This window comes from Salmo salar, chromosome 15 (assembly GCF_965601325.2).
Source record: "Salmo salar chromosome 15, fSalSal1, whole genome shotgun sequence".
Taxonomy (NCBI): Eukaryota; Metazoa; Chordata; class Actinopteri; order Salmoniformes; family Salmonidae; genus Salmo; species Salmo salar.
This window is the reverse complement of record NC_138305.1, coordinates 50,154,653-50,169,658: the sequence shown is the minus strand read 5'-3', so window position 1 is coordinate 50,169,658 and position 15,006 is coordinate 50,154,653. Positions and strand designations below refer to the sequence as shown.

Genomic DNA, 15,006 nt, shown 5'->3' with positions numbered 1-15,006 from the left:
GGCGACACGGCAGCGACAGTTATCATTTCAGCATCAGTGTAGGCTACCCCTGTTAAATCGCTACTTGCACGAACCAAAGCCGCGTTCAAAACAACTGGGAACTCGGAAATCGCCGACTTCCGACGTCAATGCGTTCAAGACAATTGGGAACTGTTGGGGGGGGGGAAGCTCCGACTGGGAAAATCGTTTTGAACGGTCATCCGACTTGGAATTTCAAGTCAGGAACTCTGGCCTCTTTCTAGAGGTCCGACTTTCCGACCTGAAGATCACTGACTTTATGATTTGACCTAGTTTTTTCACAAGGTCCCAGTTGTCTTGAATGGTGCTTTCCGAATTCCCAGTTGCTTTGAATGCAGCAGAAATCACAACAAGAACTGACTATGTAATGGGGTTGCCCACACGCTTTCTCCTGTGACGCAGCTTCTGTCAGCTGTTTGCATCACTGGCTCACTTTCTCCCCCTCACTTGCCCGCTCCTCCACTGCGGACAGTATCTGCAGAACAGTCGAGGATTTCCTCTCCATCAAAAATAGTCACCCTCCTCTATGCTGTAGTTCAGGGGTTGGCAAGAGGCAGCCCACAAGCATTTTTTTAATTCTCCCTGCTGTAGTTTGTGGATCCTCTTGGTGCAAATGTGATATTAAACCATGGACAACCTTAGGGAATACATAAAGGGTTAGAGTCCCATCTTTCTCCTCTTCCTCTCTTTAAATACTTGTTAGGCTGACAGTGGGGTAGTGAGGAAAGGGTTAGGCTACTTTAACTATCTTATTCTGTATGCATGGCTGCTGCTTCCGAGGTGGGCGTGTATTTTCTGTGCTCCGCTTTCTTTTTTTCTGTGTCGAGGAGGATCCAGAGTGAGGCGGCTCAGATAATGAGAGAAGCTTCAACGTAAGAGACTACGCACACACACACCCACACTCCCCCTGGTCCCCCACGCACACTCCCCACGCAAGCAAACAGGGACGGAGAGAAATAACTGCAGTCAGTCTGTCGTGCCTCACTGCAACCCCCTTACTTATGACTCGCTGAGTCAATTTAGAACGTGATCAGAATCCTGTCCAGCCCTCACCACATCAACCCAGAATTTGCCCTCCTCCTCCCCCTCCACCCCCACTCAAGTCTGGGTAAACAGGTCATTACTAGTGCAATAGGATGCCCAGTCACAGTGGTAGAGCCAGTGAAGCGACAGACGGGGCCAGAATGGAGTTAACCTTCCCTCCCCACACACACACACACACACACACACATTCACATAATGGAGTCCCACTGCACACAATGGTTGAATCAACATTGTTTCCACGTCATTTCAATGAAATTACATTGAACCAATGTGGAATAAAGGTTGAATTGACGTTCGTGACTAATGGGTGAGCATCCTCATAAGTTACTTAGTTATCGATTTGATCCGCAGCACAGTGGATTTGTAGATGGCGATGTGTCCATGATAAAGTTGTCCAATGTCTGTTTTTATTTGGCTTGAACTGATTAATCTCTCATTATCTTCTGTCTACTGTTCTACTTTCAGACTGCTGAAGAGATAGAGAAGCTGACCGTGGACGAGGATTTGAATGACATTGAGCGGGCGGTCTACCTCCTGAGGTAAAGGGGAATGGAGGGCTATTGTAAGACACCACAGTCATTTTTAATCACAAACAATCTCTAGACCCATATGAAAACGTCTTGAAATGATTCAATAGGTGTAGCCTAAGTAATGCGGTCAGAGGGCAAGGTGGAGCTATTATCTGATGTCTCCAATAAACATTATCTCAGGGTTTCGTTCAATTTAGCTTCCGACTAACTGACCCTCATTAACCGGTCAACAAATGGTTAAATGTTTTCCAAGCAGTAAAATGACAATACCAACAGAAAATACTCTGTAGGTGTACAAAGAACGGACATTTTTCATTAAGAGATTCATCAAAACAAGCGTCTATAGCAAGCCTATTGCCTTAGTCAAAAGGCTATAGCCTATAATTGAACATGCAACTGCTGTAATGAAGCAGCTAATAAAAAGTAATTTTCAAACATTTGCCAAAATGCAATTTGCGTGAAAACACAGTTCTAAACAGTATGGTTGGTGGGTATCCAGATTTTCATATCGTCATACCGTCCTTGTCTCATCCCAGGATTTACAGTATTACTGGCTTGGTACACAAGGGGGAGCCCATTGGACTTCTATTACCAGAATGCTAACAAAATTAGCACAAGTAATAGTGAATTTCCATGGACAAGGCAAGAACAGAGGATAAAAAAAAATGTAAGGAAATCAAAAGATAGCTGTGGCAGCTGTACAGATAACTCATCCAAAGTGCTTTGACTTTTCAAACGCGGCAGAAAGCTAACACATTAGGATGCCCCTTCACTAGTATTAATTCAGCCACTTACTTAGATAACACGACCCCTAAGTTAAACTTGCTAGTTAACGCAGAATTCTTTGTTTTTGACGCAGGGAAAAATATAAAATGCCTAAGAAATATCTTGCTGCTTTTTGTTAACACAGATCTAAAATGCTTCTTATTGTAATTTCTGCTCGGCATCAGACTTATTTTGTGCTTCAGTTGCACTTCTCCACTCAGATGAGAATTTACGAATGGGCATTCTATCAACACCACTCTGACTTTTCTCCTGTACTTTTCTCGGTGTAGCCAGTCTACTTTTCTCCGGTAAGATGCAAAATTAACTTTAATCGAAACATTAGGAAATGTAGCTGGCTACATTCTTTCTATGATAAACATTAGAAATATGATAGCCATGCATCGTTTTTGCGAAAAATACCTTTCTTTTTCTTTGTAAGATAATTTACTTGTGTGGCTGCCAGCCAAATAGCGTTGCACTTCTGTTGTTATCTGATGAAAATTAAACTATTTTTTGCCAAATGTGTTGCACTAATGTATAGTTGCATGTCCCTGGTCACTCTATTGAAGCAAAAAAACACTGTTCACTTTCAATATAAAATGTGACCCCTGTCAATACACAGCTGGACTCACCTTCTCCCTCTCTCCCGTTGTGCTATTTACAAACAAACACTTGACTGGCTTAACTGTTCTGGGGAACTATGGTTAGCTTCATAATGTAAAATAATGTGACAGGTGAAATGAAGAACACGCTCAGCTTTATCTCCCAACATATCGCACAAGTCGACTGCAGGTATGTACTGTAAAAGTAGCCACAAATAGGAAAATTTATTGAAGAAATTCAAATAAATAGTTTCAATGGTATTGAAATACGATCCTGTGGCTATTTCCAAATACCACAGTATATGGTATATAGGGTACACCGCCCAAGCCTACTAAACAGCACACCTTAAGCATGCATTTCCTTAAGTGAATGAGATGAAAATCTCTGTTAGACTCTTAGAAAGAGGCGGATTCTAAAAGCAACAACTATGATGGGTTGCTAATATGACTAGGATTGTGCCTTTGGCTTCTGGACAATGAAAGAAAGTTAATATGAAAACCAATAGAACAGGAGAGAAATGCTGGTTAATGGCAAGAGGATGTCTCTATAAAAGAATTGCCTCCACGTTTCTATGGTTGGATTTTGGCTAGGCTACTTTGAAGCAAGGTTAGACATTCATCATTATGTGAAGTAAAGTAAAACGTGCAGGTTTCAAACAATTATACTGCCTCAAGCTCACATTGCAAAGTGGTGGGTGACTCGCTGATAGCATGCCTACCGTTGACTATATAGCCTATGCGCTCAAATGGCGAATGGGAGTAGCACTTTAATTACGAGTTGAGATTGAGAAATACAAATACTAGCTCTTTTTAATCGTGGCCATCAAAACAGTTTTTAACACGCCATTGCATTTGTAATTGTTATGTTTTGCTCAATGACTGGGCATATAAAAGCATGTTTCACTCTAGTACCAGCTTTTTGAGGAGCTGCTCTCACGCTGTCTGACAAGTGATCGGCCATTCCACTCCTCAAACTAGGCTCTGTATGCTGTGCATATGTGATAAGATACATGACGACTAACAAAAATACACACATGCCAACTTACTTCCTCTAAATTATGCAAATTATTCTACAGATCAATAGCAGGACAGGTCAAATGTATTTTTGGCAACTACAGTGAGGGGAAAAAAGTATTTGATCCCCTGCTGATTTGATCCCCAGTACGTTTGCCCACTGACAAAGAAATGATCAGTCTATACTTTTAATGGTAGGTGTATTTGAACAGTGAGAGACAGAATAACAACAAAAAAATTCAGAAACGCATGTCAAAAATGTTATAAATTGATTTGTATTTTAATGAGGGAAATAAGTATTTGACCCCCTCTCAATCAGAAAGATTTCTGGCTCCCAGGTGTCTTTTATACAGGTAACAAGCTGAGATTAGGAGCACACTCTTAAAGGGAGTGCTCCTAATCTCAGTTTGTTACCTGTATAAAAGACACCTGTCCACAGAAGCAATCAATCAATCAGATTCCAAACTCTCCACCATGGCCAAGACCAAAGAGCTCTCCAAGGATGTCAGGGACAAGATTGTAGACCTACACAAGGCTGGATATGGGCTACAAGACCATCGCCAAGCAGCTTGGTGAGAAGGTGACAACAGTTGGTGCGATTATTCGCAAATGGAAGAAACACAAAATAACTGTCAATCTCCCTCGGCCTGGGTCTCCATGCAAGATCTCACCTCGTGGAGTTGCAATGATCATGAGAACGGTGAGGAATCAGCCCAGAACTACACGGGAGGATCTTGTCAATGATCTCAAGGCAGCTGGGACCATAGTCACCAAGAAAACAATTGGTAACACACTACGCCGAGAAGGACTGAAATCCTGCAGCGCCCGCAAGGTCCCCCTGCTCAAGAAAGCACATATACATGCCCGTCTGAAGTTTGCTAATGAACATCTGAATGATTCAGAGGACAACTGGGTGAAAGTGTTGTGGTCAGATGAGACCAAAATGGAGCTCTTTGGCATCAACTGAACTCGCCGTGTTTGGAGGAGGAGGAATGCTGCCTATAACCCCAAGAACATCATCCCCACCGTCAAACATGGAGGTGGAAACATTATGCTTTGGGGGTTTTTTTCTGCTAAGGGGACAGGACAACTTCACCGCATCAAAGGGACGATGGACGGGTGAGAACCTCCTTCCCTCAGCCAGGGCATTGAAAATAGGTCGTGGATGGGTATTCCAGCATGACAATGACCCAAAACACACGGCCAAGGCAGCAAAGGAGTGGCTCAAGAAGAAGCACATTAAGGTCCTGGAGTGGCCTAGCCAGTTTCCAGAGCTTAATCCCATAGAAAATCTGTGGAGGGAGCTGAAGGTTCGAGTTGCCAAACGTCAGCCTCGAAACCTTAATGACTTGGAGAAGATCTGCAAAGAGGAGTGGGACAAAATCCCTCCTGAGATGTGTGCAAATCTGGTGGCCAACTACAAGAAACGTCTGACCTCTGTGATTGCCAACAAGGGTTTTGCCACCAAGTACTAAGTCATGTTTTGAAGAGGGGTCAAATACTTATTTCCCTCATTAAAATGCAAATCATTTTATAACATTTTTGACGTGCATTTTTCTGGTTTATTTTGTTGTTATTCTGTCTCTCGCTGTTCAAATAAACCTACCATTTAAAATTATAGACTGATAATTTCTTTGTCAGTGGGCAAATGTACAAAATCAGCAGGGGATCAAATACTTTTTTCCCTCACTGTAACCAGTTAATGGTTAACCGTTAACATCCCTACCATGACCCCATTTTTATATACTTTTTCAGAGTTCCTCCCGCGACCCCATTTTCTAATCAGGTCTCAACACCTACAGTTGAAGTCAGAAGTTTACGTACACCTTAGCCAAATACATTTAAACTCAGTTTTTCACAATTCCTGACATTTTAATCCTAGTAAAAATTCCCTGACTTAGGTCAGTTAGGATCACCACTTTATTTTAAGAACGTGAAACGTCAGAATAATTGTAGAGAGAATGATTTATTTCAGCTTTTATTTCTTTCATCACATTCCCAGTGGGTCAGAAGTTTACATACACTCAATTAGTATTTGGTAGCATTGCCTTTAAATTGTTTAACTTGGGTCAAATGTTTTGGGTAGCCTTCCTCAAGCTTCCCACAATAACTTGGGTGAATCTTGGCCCATTCCTCCTGACAGAGCTGGTGTAACTGAGTCAGGTTTGTAGGCCTCCATGCTCGCACATGCTTTTTCAGTTCTGCCCACAAATTTTCTATGGGATTGAGGTCAGGGCTTTGTGATGGCCATTCCAATACCTTGACTTTGTTGTCCTTAAGCCATTTTGCAGCAACTTTGGAAGTATGGTTGAGGTCATTGTCCATTTGGAAGACCCATTTGCGACCAAGCTTTAACTTCCTGATTGATGTCTTGAGATGTTGCTTCAATATATCGACATAATTTTCCTCCCTCATGATGCCATCTATTTTGTGAAGTGCACCAGTCCCTCTTGCAGCAAAGCACCCCCACAACATGATGTTGCCTCCCCCGTGCTTCACGGTTGGGATGGTGTTCTTCGGCTTGCAAGCCTCCCCTTTTTCCTCCAAACATATGGCCAAACAGTTCTATTTTTGTTTCATCAGACCAGAGGACATTTCTCCAAAAAGGTGGATCTTTGTCCCCATGTGCAGATGCAAACCGTAGTCTGGCTTTTTTATGGCGGTTTTGGAGCAGTGGCTTTTTCCTTGATGAGCGGCCTTTCAGGTTATGTTGATATAGGACTCGCTTTACTGTGGATATAGATACTTTTGTACCTGTTTCCTCCAGCATCTTCACAAGGTCCTTTGCTGTTGTTCTGGGATTGATTTGCACTTTTCGCACCAAAGTACGTTCATCTCTAGGAGACAGAACACGTCTACTTCCTGAGCGGTATGACGGCTGTGTGGTCCCATGGTGTTTATACTTGCATACTATTGTTTGTACAGATGAACGTGATACCTTCAGACGTTTGGAAATTGCTCTCAAAGATGAACCAGACTTGTGGAGGTCTCCAATTCTTTTTCTGAGGTTGATTTCCCCATGATGTCAAGCAAAGAGGCAATGAGTTTGAAGGTTGGCCTTGAAATACATCCATAGGTACACCTCCAATTGACTCAAATTATGTCAATTAGCCTATCAGAAGCTTCTAAAGCCATTACATTATTTTCTGGAATTTTCCAAGCTGTTAAAGGCACAGTCAACTTAGTATATGTAATCATCTGACCCACTAGAATTGTGACACAGTGAATTATAAGTGAAATAATCTGTCTGTAAACAATTGTTGGGAAAATGACTTGTGTCATGCACGAAGTAGATGTCCTAACCAACTTGCCAAAACTATTGTTTGTTAACAACACATTTTTGGAGTGGTTAAAAAACAAGTTTTAATGGCTCCAACCTAAGTGTATGTAAACGTCCAACTTCAACTGTAATTTGGAAAACGCTGCTGTAGCTAATGAACATCGGAAAATCCCTGTCTGGACATCAAGGCTTCAAGTTGCCAAATGAAAATGCCTGACTGGACATCTTGGCTATAACTTAGTCGCCAAATTAGTCACATGGAGAAGTCTTGCTGTGTTTCGAAAATGTGGGAATTTACAAACCATTGAACATTGACTGTTATTACATATTGATTGTGTGTAGAGGGTCCATCTCTGCCACTGCAGACCCAACATTTGAATCTGCATTCTCCTAACAACACACTTGAGTCAACCGTGGAAACTTCTGGAGCAAGAAGCTAGCTTGTCACTTCTTGAGTTCCCAGGGAATGTGTGGAGATCACTGTGCGATGCTAACTTAGCTGTCTGCTAGGCCTGCATGTGTCCCATTCCAGTGACCTTGATTTATTTGGAGTTCTGAGTAAGATATTGGATTGATAGGGGATCAAGCAGCAAAGCTGCAAGAAATCCTATTGTATTTGTTGCCATTGGTTATTATTATTGTTCTTCCGTAAGGGGAAATTCAATGGTAAGGTCAATCTGAGCATGAAAGAACGAAATAGCTAATTTCCTAATTAAACTACTTTCATATTTAATTGAATGTGTGTGTTTTGATGTACAGACTATAGTTGGCCTTTATGTTTTCCAAATGTTGTGTTATTGTTAATACAAGGTTGGATACAAACTCTCAAAATAAGGCTTTTCAGTCAACCAGATTTCATAGCTTTTAGCAATGGCACACAGAACTTGTTTTGGTACTCACATCTGTCCTCCTGTGTTTCTGACGAAGTCAGAAGGTTCATGAAACAATATCAAACACATTTTAGTCCATTGAGTGCTAGTATAGAATTTTACAATCTAGTAAAGATATAACACTGATTTGGACAGGCTGTGTCACATCCCTAACATTTAAAAAAAAAAGTTATTGTCGACGCATTTCGAGTGAGAATGTATTCAAATTTTCTATGCAAAGCTAACTTTCATCAAGGGCTTAGGGGATGTGTAATTGGTTGCCTTTCTATCTTTGTCAGTACACGGTTCTAAGCGTAACGGATGTGACTGTTACATACGCTTCATAAAATGATTATGGACTCACTAGTCAGCATCACTGCATAACGCGATCATGATAAAATGTTCATGCACTCCCTACTGCTTCCGAAGTGTGTTTATGTTAGTAAGCTAGCTGGCTATCTGTGAGTGATCCATTACGGATGTACGCACGTTCTCTTATGAACTGCAATGATGCGTTCTGATATCATCACATGGCATAATAAAGGTCTTAAATTCATAAACATAATTAAGGTCTTAAACTTTCACCTGTTATGCTGAGTTTGTTTACTTCCTGAGTAAGCACGGGTATGCCCCAGTGACAATATTGTTCAGTGTCTGTGTGGCACTTGAGAACTGCAGCTGTCAAGCCTGAGGTGATTTACGATCTGACAAGAAATTGACGAAAGTGCGAACCCTGTGCCATTGGTAGGTTATAAAACCTTTTTTTTTACCCTTTCACATAATGACAATGAAAAATAGTTTAACCCTTCATAGGAAAGACATCAACATAATGAAATATGTCAAGATATAGTAGAGATGAATGAGGAATATGTGCAGCTAGCTCAAATAAACATGGAAATGAAAGTATCAATCGCGGAGTCTAGGGTTAGGAGTATATCACAGAAACATGTGTTTGATGTATTTAATACCGTTCCACTTATTCCGCTCCTGTGGAGTATATACTGTACAGTGTTTTCGGAAAGTATTCAGACCTCTTCCCCTTTTCCACATTTTGTTACGTTACAACCTTATTCTAAAATAGATTAAAACAAGAATACATCCTCATCAATCTACACACAATACTCCATAATGACAAAGCAAAAACAGGTTTTTAGAAATGTTTGCAAATGTATGATTTTTTTTTTAAACAGATGCCTTATTTACATAAGTATTCAAAACCTTTTGTTATGAGACTCGATATTAAGCTCAGGTGCATCCTGTTTCCATTGATCATCCTTGATATGTTGATTGGAGTCCACCAGTGGTAAATTCAATTGATTGGACATGATTTGGAAAGGCACATGCTTGTATATATTTGTGACTCGTTTCAGGAAACTAGGTGTATGTCGCATGTTTTTTGGCAGAAATGCCTTCTGGAACATTCCACTAACGGTTCCCAAACGTAGCTGCTGCTCATTACATCTGCTCGAAAATGGATAAATGGTTAAAAGTAAGGCCCACGTAACAGCTCTACTGGTAGTACTGCTACTACCAGCAGTACTATACCTGCACCTGTCGATGACACAGGTTGTTCTGCTTCCACGAGCACATCCACTGCTAGCGTCAGTAATTCTACATTTGTTGTTAGCCTAGCCTACATGGACACTGACAGTTGTGAATCTGATGCAGCCGAAGAGCTACTGCCCCCTTACCCGGGAAAGCACCGAACAACAGACAGGGACGTTGGACCATTGAAGAGGCGCAAATATGATGAGAACTACATTGATTTGGGGTTCACTTATATTTGGAGTAGTGACTTTCCTCAGCCACAGTGTGTTATATGTGCAAAAGTACTATCTCACAACTTCACTCTTTCGCAGACATTTAAAAAACGAAACATGACAATTTAGAAAAATAAGCCACTGGAGTTTTTGAGTGAGAATAAAGACGACTTTCGAGTAGTAAGACATGTATAAAAGCAACAGATACCATTAATAAGAAGGGGCTAGAAGCGTCTTATATGGTGAGCTACCGAGTGGCGAGGACAGGAAAGCCCCATACCATTGTAGAGGACTTAATTCTTCCTGCTGCCGTGGATATGGCAGGGACAATGCTGGGGTAAAAGGCAAAAAAAAAACTATACAGACAATGACTTCATCAAACAACACTGTTTCACAACTCATCAGTGACATGGCAGGAGATGTTTTGAAGCAATTAATGCTTCTCATACAAGCCAGGGAATCATATGCGTTACAGCTGGATGAGTCAACAGACGTGTCGGGCCTGGCACAGCTCCTGGTATATATCCGTTATGTTTATGGGGGGCCAATTAAGGAAGACATCCTCTTCTGCAAAACACTGGAAACCAGGACAACATGAGATAATATTTTAAAATACTGTGATGTTCTTCCACCATCCCCACACTCAGTTTGTGTGTTTGACATTTCTATTTAAACAAAAGCTTTGATTTGGGAATTCTAAATTCCAACAGAACAAAGTGTATAAATCAATATCAAATATTTCAATGCCCTTGGACACGGGAAAAATGGGTCACCTTTTTTTAACACAAATGCTACCTGATTCAAAGTATGGAATGGACTTTGGTGGTCAAGATGTGTTGGTATCTGTACTGATGGCGCAAAGCCATGACAGGGAGACATAGTGGAATGGTAACGCGCGTGCAAGCAGTTGCTCCCGATGGCACTTGGGTACATTGCAGCATCCACCGAGAGGCTCTTGCTGCCAAGGGAATGCCTGACAGCTTGAAATATGTTTTGGACACAACAGTAAAAATGGTTAACTTTGTTAAAGCAAGGCCCATGAACTCTTGTGTATTTTGTGTATTTTGTGCATTATCTAATGATATGGGCAGCGACCATGTAACGCTTTTACAACATACAGAAGTGTGCTGGTTATCAAGGGACAAAGTATTGAATTGAGTATTTTTTTAATTGAGAGACAAGCTTAAAGTTTTCTTTACTGACCATCATTTTCACTTGTCTGACCGCTTGCATGATGACGAGTTTCTCACACGACTGGCCTATCTGGGTGATGTTTTTTCTCGCCTGAATGATCTGAATCTAGGATTACAGGGACTCTGCAACTATATTCAATGTGCGGGAAAAAATTGAGCCTATAATTAAGAAGTTGGAGCTATTTTCTGTCTGCATTAGCAAGGACAAGACACGGGTCTTTCCATCATTATATGAGTTTTTTTGTATGCAAATGAACTCAAGCTTACGGACAATGTCAAATGTGATATAGCGAAGCACCTGAGTGAGCTGGGTGCGCAATTACGCAGGTGCTTTCCTGAAACGGACGACACAAACAACTGGATTCGTGATCCCTTTCATGCCCTGCCTCCAGTCCACTTACCGATATCTGAACAAGAGAGCCTCATCGAAATTGCAACAAGCGGTTCTGTGAAAATTGAATTTAATCAGATTTCTGGATAGGGCTGCTCTCAGAGTTTCTTGCCTTGGCAAATCGTGCTGTTAAGACACTGATGCCCTTTGCAACCACGTACACACCATTCAAAAGTTTGGGGTCACTTAGAAATGTCCTTGTTTTTTGTCCATTTTTGTCCATATTTTATCCATTAAAATAACATCAAATTGATCAGAAATACAGTGTAGACATTGTTAATGTCGTAAATGACTATTCTAGCTGGAAACGGCTGAATTTTTATGGAATATCTACATAGGCGTACAGAGGCCCATTATCAGCAACCATCACTCCTGTGTTCCAATGGCACGTTGTTAGCTAATCCAAGTTTAGCATTTAAAAGGCTAATTGATCATTACGAAACCCTTTTGCAATTATGTTAGCACAGCTGAAAACATTTGTTCTGATTAAAGAAGCAATAAAACTGGCCTTTAGACTAGTTGAGTATCTGGAGCATCAGCATTTGTGGGGTAGTTTACAGGCTCAAAATGGCCAGAAACAAAGACCTTTCTTCGGAAACTAGTCAGTCTATTCTTGTTCTGAGAACTGAAGGCTATTCCATGCGAGAAATTGCCAAGAAACTGAAGATCTCGTACAACGCTGTGTACTACTCCCTTCACAGAACAGTGCAAACTGGCTCTAACCAGAACAGAAAGAGGAGTGGGAGGCCCCGGTGCACAACTGAGCAAGAGGACAAGTACATTAGTGTCTAGTTTGAGAAACAGACTCCTCACAAGTCCTCATCTGGCAGCTTCATTAAATAATACCCGCAAAACACCAGTCTCAACATCAACAGTGAAGAGGCGACTCCAGGATGCTGGCCTTCTAGGCAGCTGTAAATGTCTAAATTTTCAGTTTTCAAATTTTGTCAGAAAGTCATTTTCATTTCAAGTTAAAGCATACTGTTAGCTAGCTAGCAGATTGAATTTCCGAACACACCCGTAGTATAAACCAGCCTTTAGTCTTGAAATCTTTGGTTGTTTAGTACATGGCCTCTCATGTGACTTCTTAAAGAGATGGGTGGGGCTAAGGTTTAAGAGGGTGTGAACAATGCTGATTGGGTGTAGACAAAGAAGTGTTCCAAAACATTCAAGGGCCATTTTCTCAAAAGTGCAGTTAAAATTGATCAACTTTCAAAACAGATTTACTTTCCATTGTTCCTCAACTGTAGTGTATGATATACACATTTCTAGCTCTTTACTTTAATCCAATGTAAAAAACACAATTTCAGATTTTGCTGCATATGACCGAATTGAGCCGGTCGGTCACATTTGTGCATTTTTGGTTGGTTAACACGGGACCCATGAGTGCATTAACTTTTTAATATAATGGTCACATCCATAACTGAGAATGTCACATCCATAACGGTCAATTTCTCTCTAAAGTGTATATGACATTTTTTATATTTTCATCATTGTTGTTTTTGTGTGTAGCCAAGCCTTCCGTTCAAAGTGTCTGTTAATATTTTACCCTAAGACTTTGAGATTCACAGACTTTTGCCGATGTGCCTGTTCTCCAAAAAATGCCTGTCCATTTCCGTCACATCCATAACGCAAGTTTTGTTGTTCCTTTACTTCAAATTGGTATTGCTTAGAACATTGTAATTTTTCCCTATAAGGTTCTACAAAAATACACATTAACATTTTAATTTATGCTTGTTAAGTCAATTCTGTGAGACATTTTGTTTCTCATTTTGTGTTCAAATGTCACATCCATAACGCTGGAATTACCCGAAGGCTTTATTGACGTTAAAAAATTCCACTGAGGCTGATATTCTTAATCCTTTTTTGCTGCAGCTTTTGGGCCCCCGATTGCAGAATCAATGACACATTTTTTTTTTTATCTGACGATTATATCTGGTGCTATCCCCAGGGCCTGGAAGGCGGCTCATACTGTATAAAGGTGGTGACCCTTGTGACCTTAATAACTATCACCCTATTTAAAAACATTATTGCCAAGCTGAAATATTACTTGATTCAATCTCAGCTAAGATCTTTATTATCTGAAATGTATTATAAATGTACATCAGTCAGAGCTGAGACCAGGTCATAGCACAGTCTCTGCTGCATCCCTGGTCATAAATGATGTGGTTAATTATATGGATAAAAGGCAACATTGTGCTGCCTTCTTCTTTGACCTGTCGAAGGCCATCGATACTGTTGATCACTTTCTGCTGATTCAGAGGCTTTCGTCAATTGACCTAGACCAGGCTGCATGTAACTTGGCTGTGTGTAACAAATAGAACTCGGTGTATTACTGAAGATGTTAAATCAGGTTCTTGACATAACAAAAAGGTGTCCCATAGGGGTCGATTCTTGATCCAGTACTATTCACTAATTGCATTAACAATTTTGGTTTGTCTGTAAAAAATAAAAAAAATGTTACCTGTGCTTGTTTGCCGACGATACTGTCGTGTATGCTATTGCCCCCACGGTTGATCAGGCTCTTTCTGAACTGCAGTCTCCCTTCATGCTTTACAGAAAACCTTTATTGAACTGAAATTAGTATTGAATGCAGGTTAAACCAAGTTGTTTTCCAGAATACATAAAAATGTCTCTGATAATTTAATTATATTTGACCGACCGGCTCGATTCAGTCTTATGTAGCAAAATGTATAATTGTGTTTTTTTACATTGGATAAAAGTGGAGCTCAGAGCTAGAAAATGGTATATCATACACTACAGTTGAGGAACAATGGGAAATTCATTCTGCTTTAAAAGTTGATGAACTTGTAACCCCACTTTTGAGAAAATGGCCATTGAATGTTTTGGTACACCTACTGGAAAGCTCTTCTTTGTCTACACTCATTCAGTATTGGTCACACCCTCTTAAACATTAGCCTCACCCATCTCTTTAAGGATTCACATGAGAGGCCATGTGCTAAACAGAGTGAGTATGGTAGTGTACTACACAACCAAAGATTTCAAGCCTAAAGGCTGGTTTATCCTACGTCTATCGACATGTCTGTAGAGGGTTGTCGCAGTGACATCATGAACATTCTATTGTCATCTGACATCAAACGTGTCATTATGAAAAAGTATAAACACAAAAAAGCAGCCTGGTGGTCCAAAATAGCATAACTGGTGTATTTTAACACCAATAAACCCATCCGTTTAAACATGAATTTAGTATATGTCAATCTAGCAAACCAGACAACTAAAAGCAACTTTCTAAACAATGTTTTGGTTCGTTTCTAGCTTGTTAGTTAGCTAGCTAATGTTAAGTTATCTGGCTAGCCAGTTCAAATAATGACCATATCATAGCTGACAACGTCTTAACTTAATTTGTATGAATTATTATTTATTTACATTTTTATTTAATCTTTATTTAACTAGGCAAGTCAGTTAAGAACAAATTCTTATTTACAATGAAGGCCTACCCTGGCCAAACCCTAACCCGGACGATGCTTGGCCAATTGTGTGCCACCCTATTGGACTCCCAATCACAGCCGGTTGTGATAC

General features: G+C 40.5%; 1 protein-coding gene across 3 annotated transcripts in view; it reads left to right on the top strand.

The window, feature by feature from the left end:
* ppp4r4 (protein phosphatase 4, regulatory subunit 4) overlaps window positions 1-15,006 on the top strand; it is a 152,532-nt gene that overhangs the window by 1,795 nt on the left and 135,731 nt on the right. For all 3 annotated transcript variants that reach the window (XM_014145076.3, XM_014145077.3, XM_014145078.3), the window contains one exon: window positions 1,528-1,601. In XM_014145076.3, the coding sequence (XP_014000551.3) occupies window positions 1,528-1,601 (74 nt within the window). The remainder of the gene's footprint in view (window positions 1-1,527; window positions 1,602-15,006) is intronic.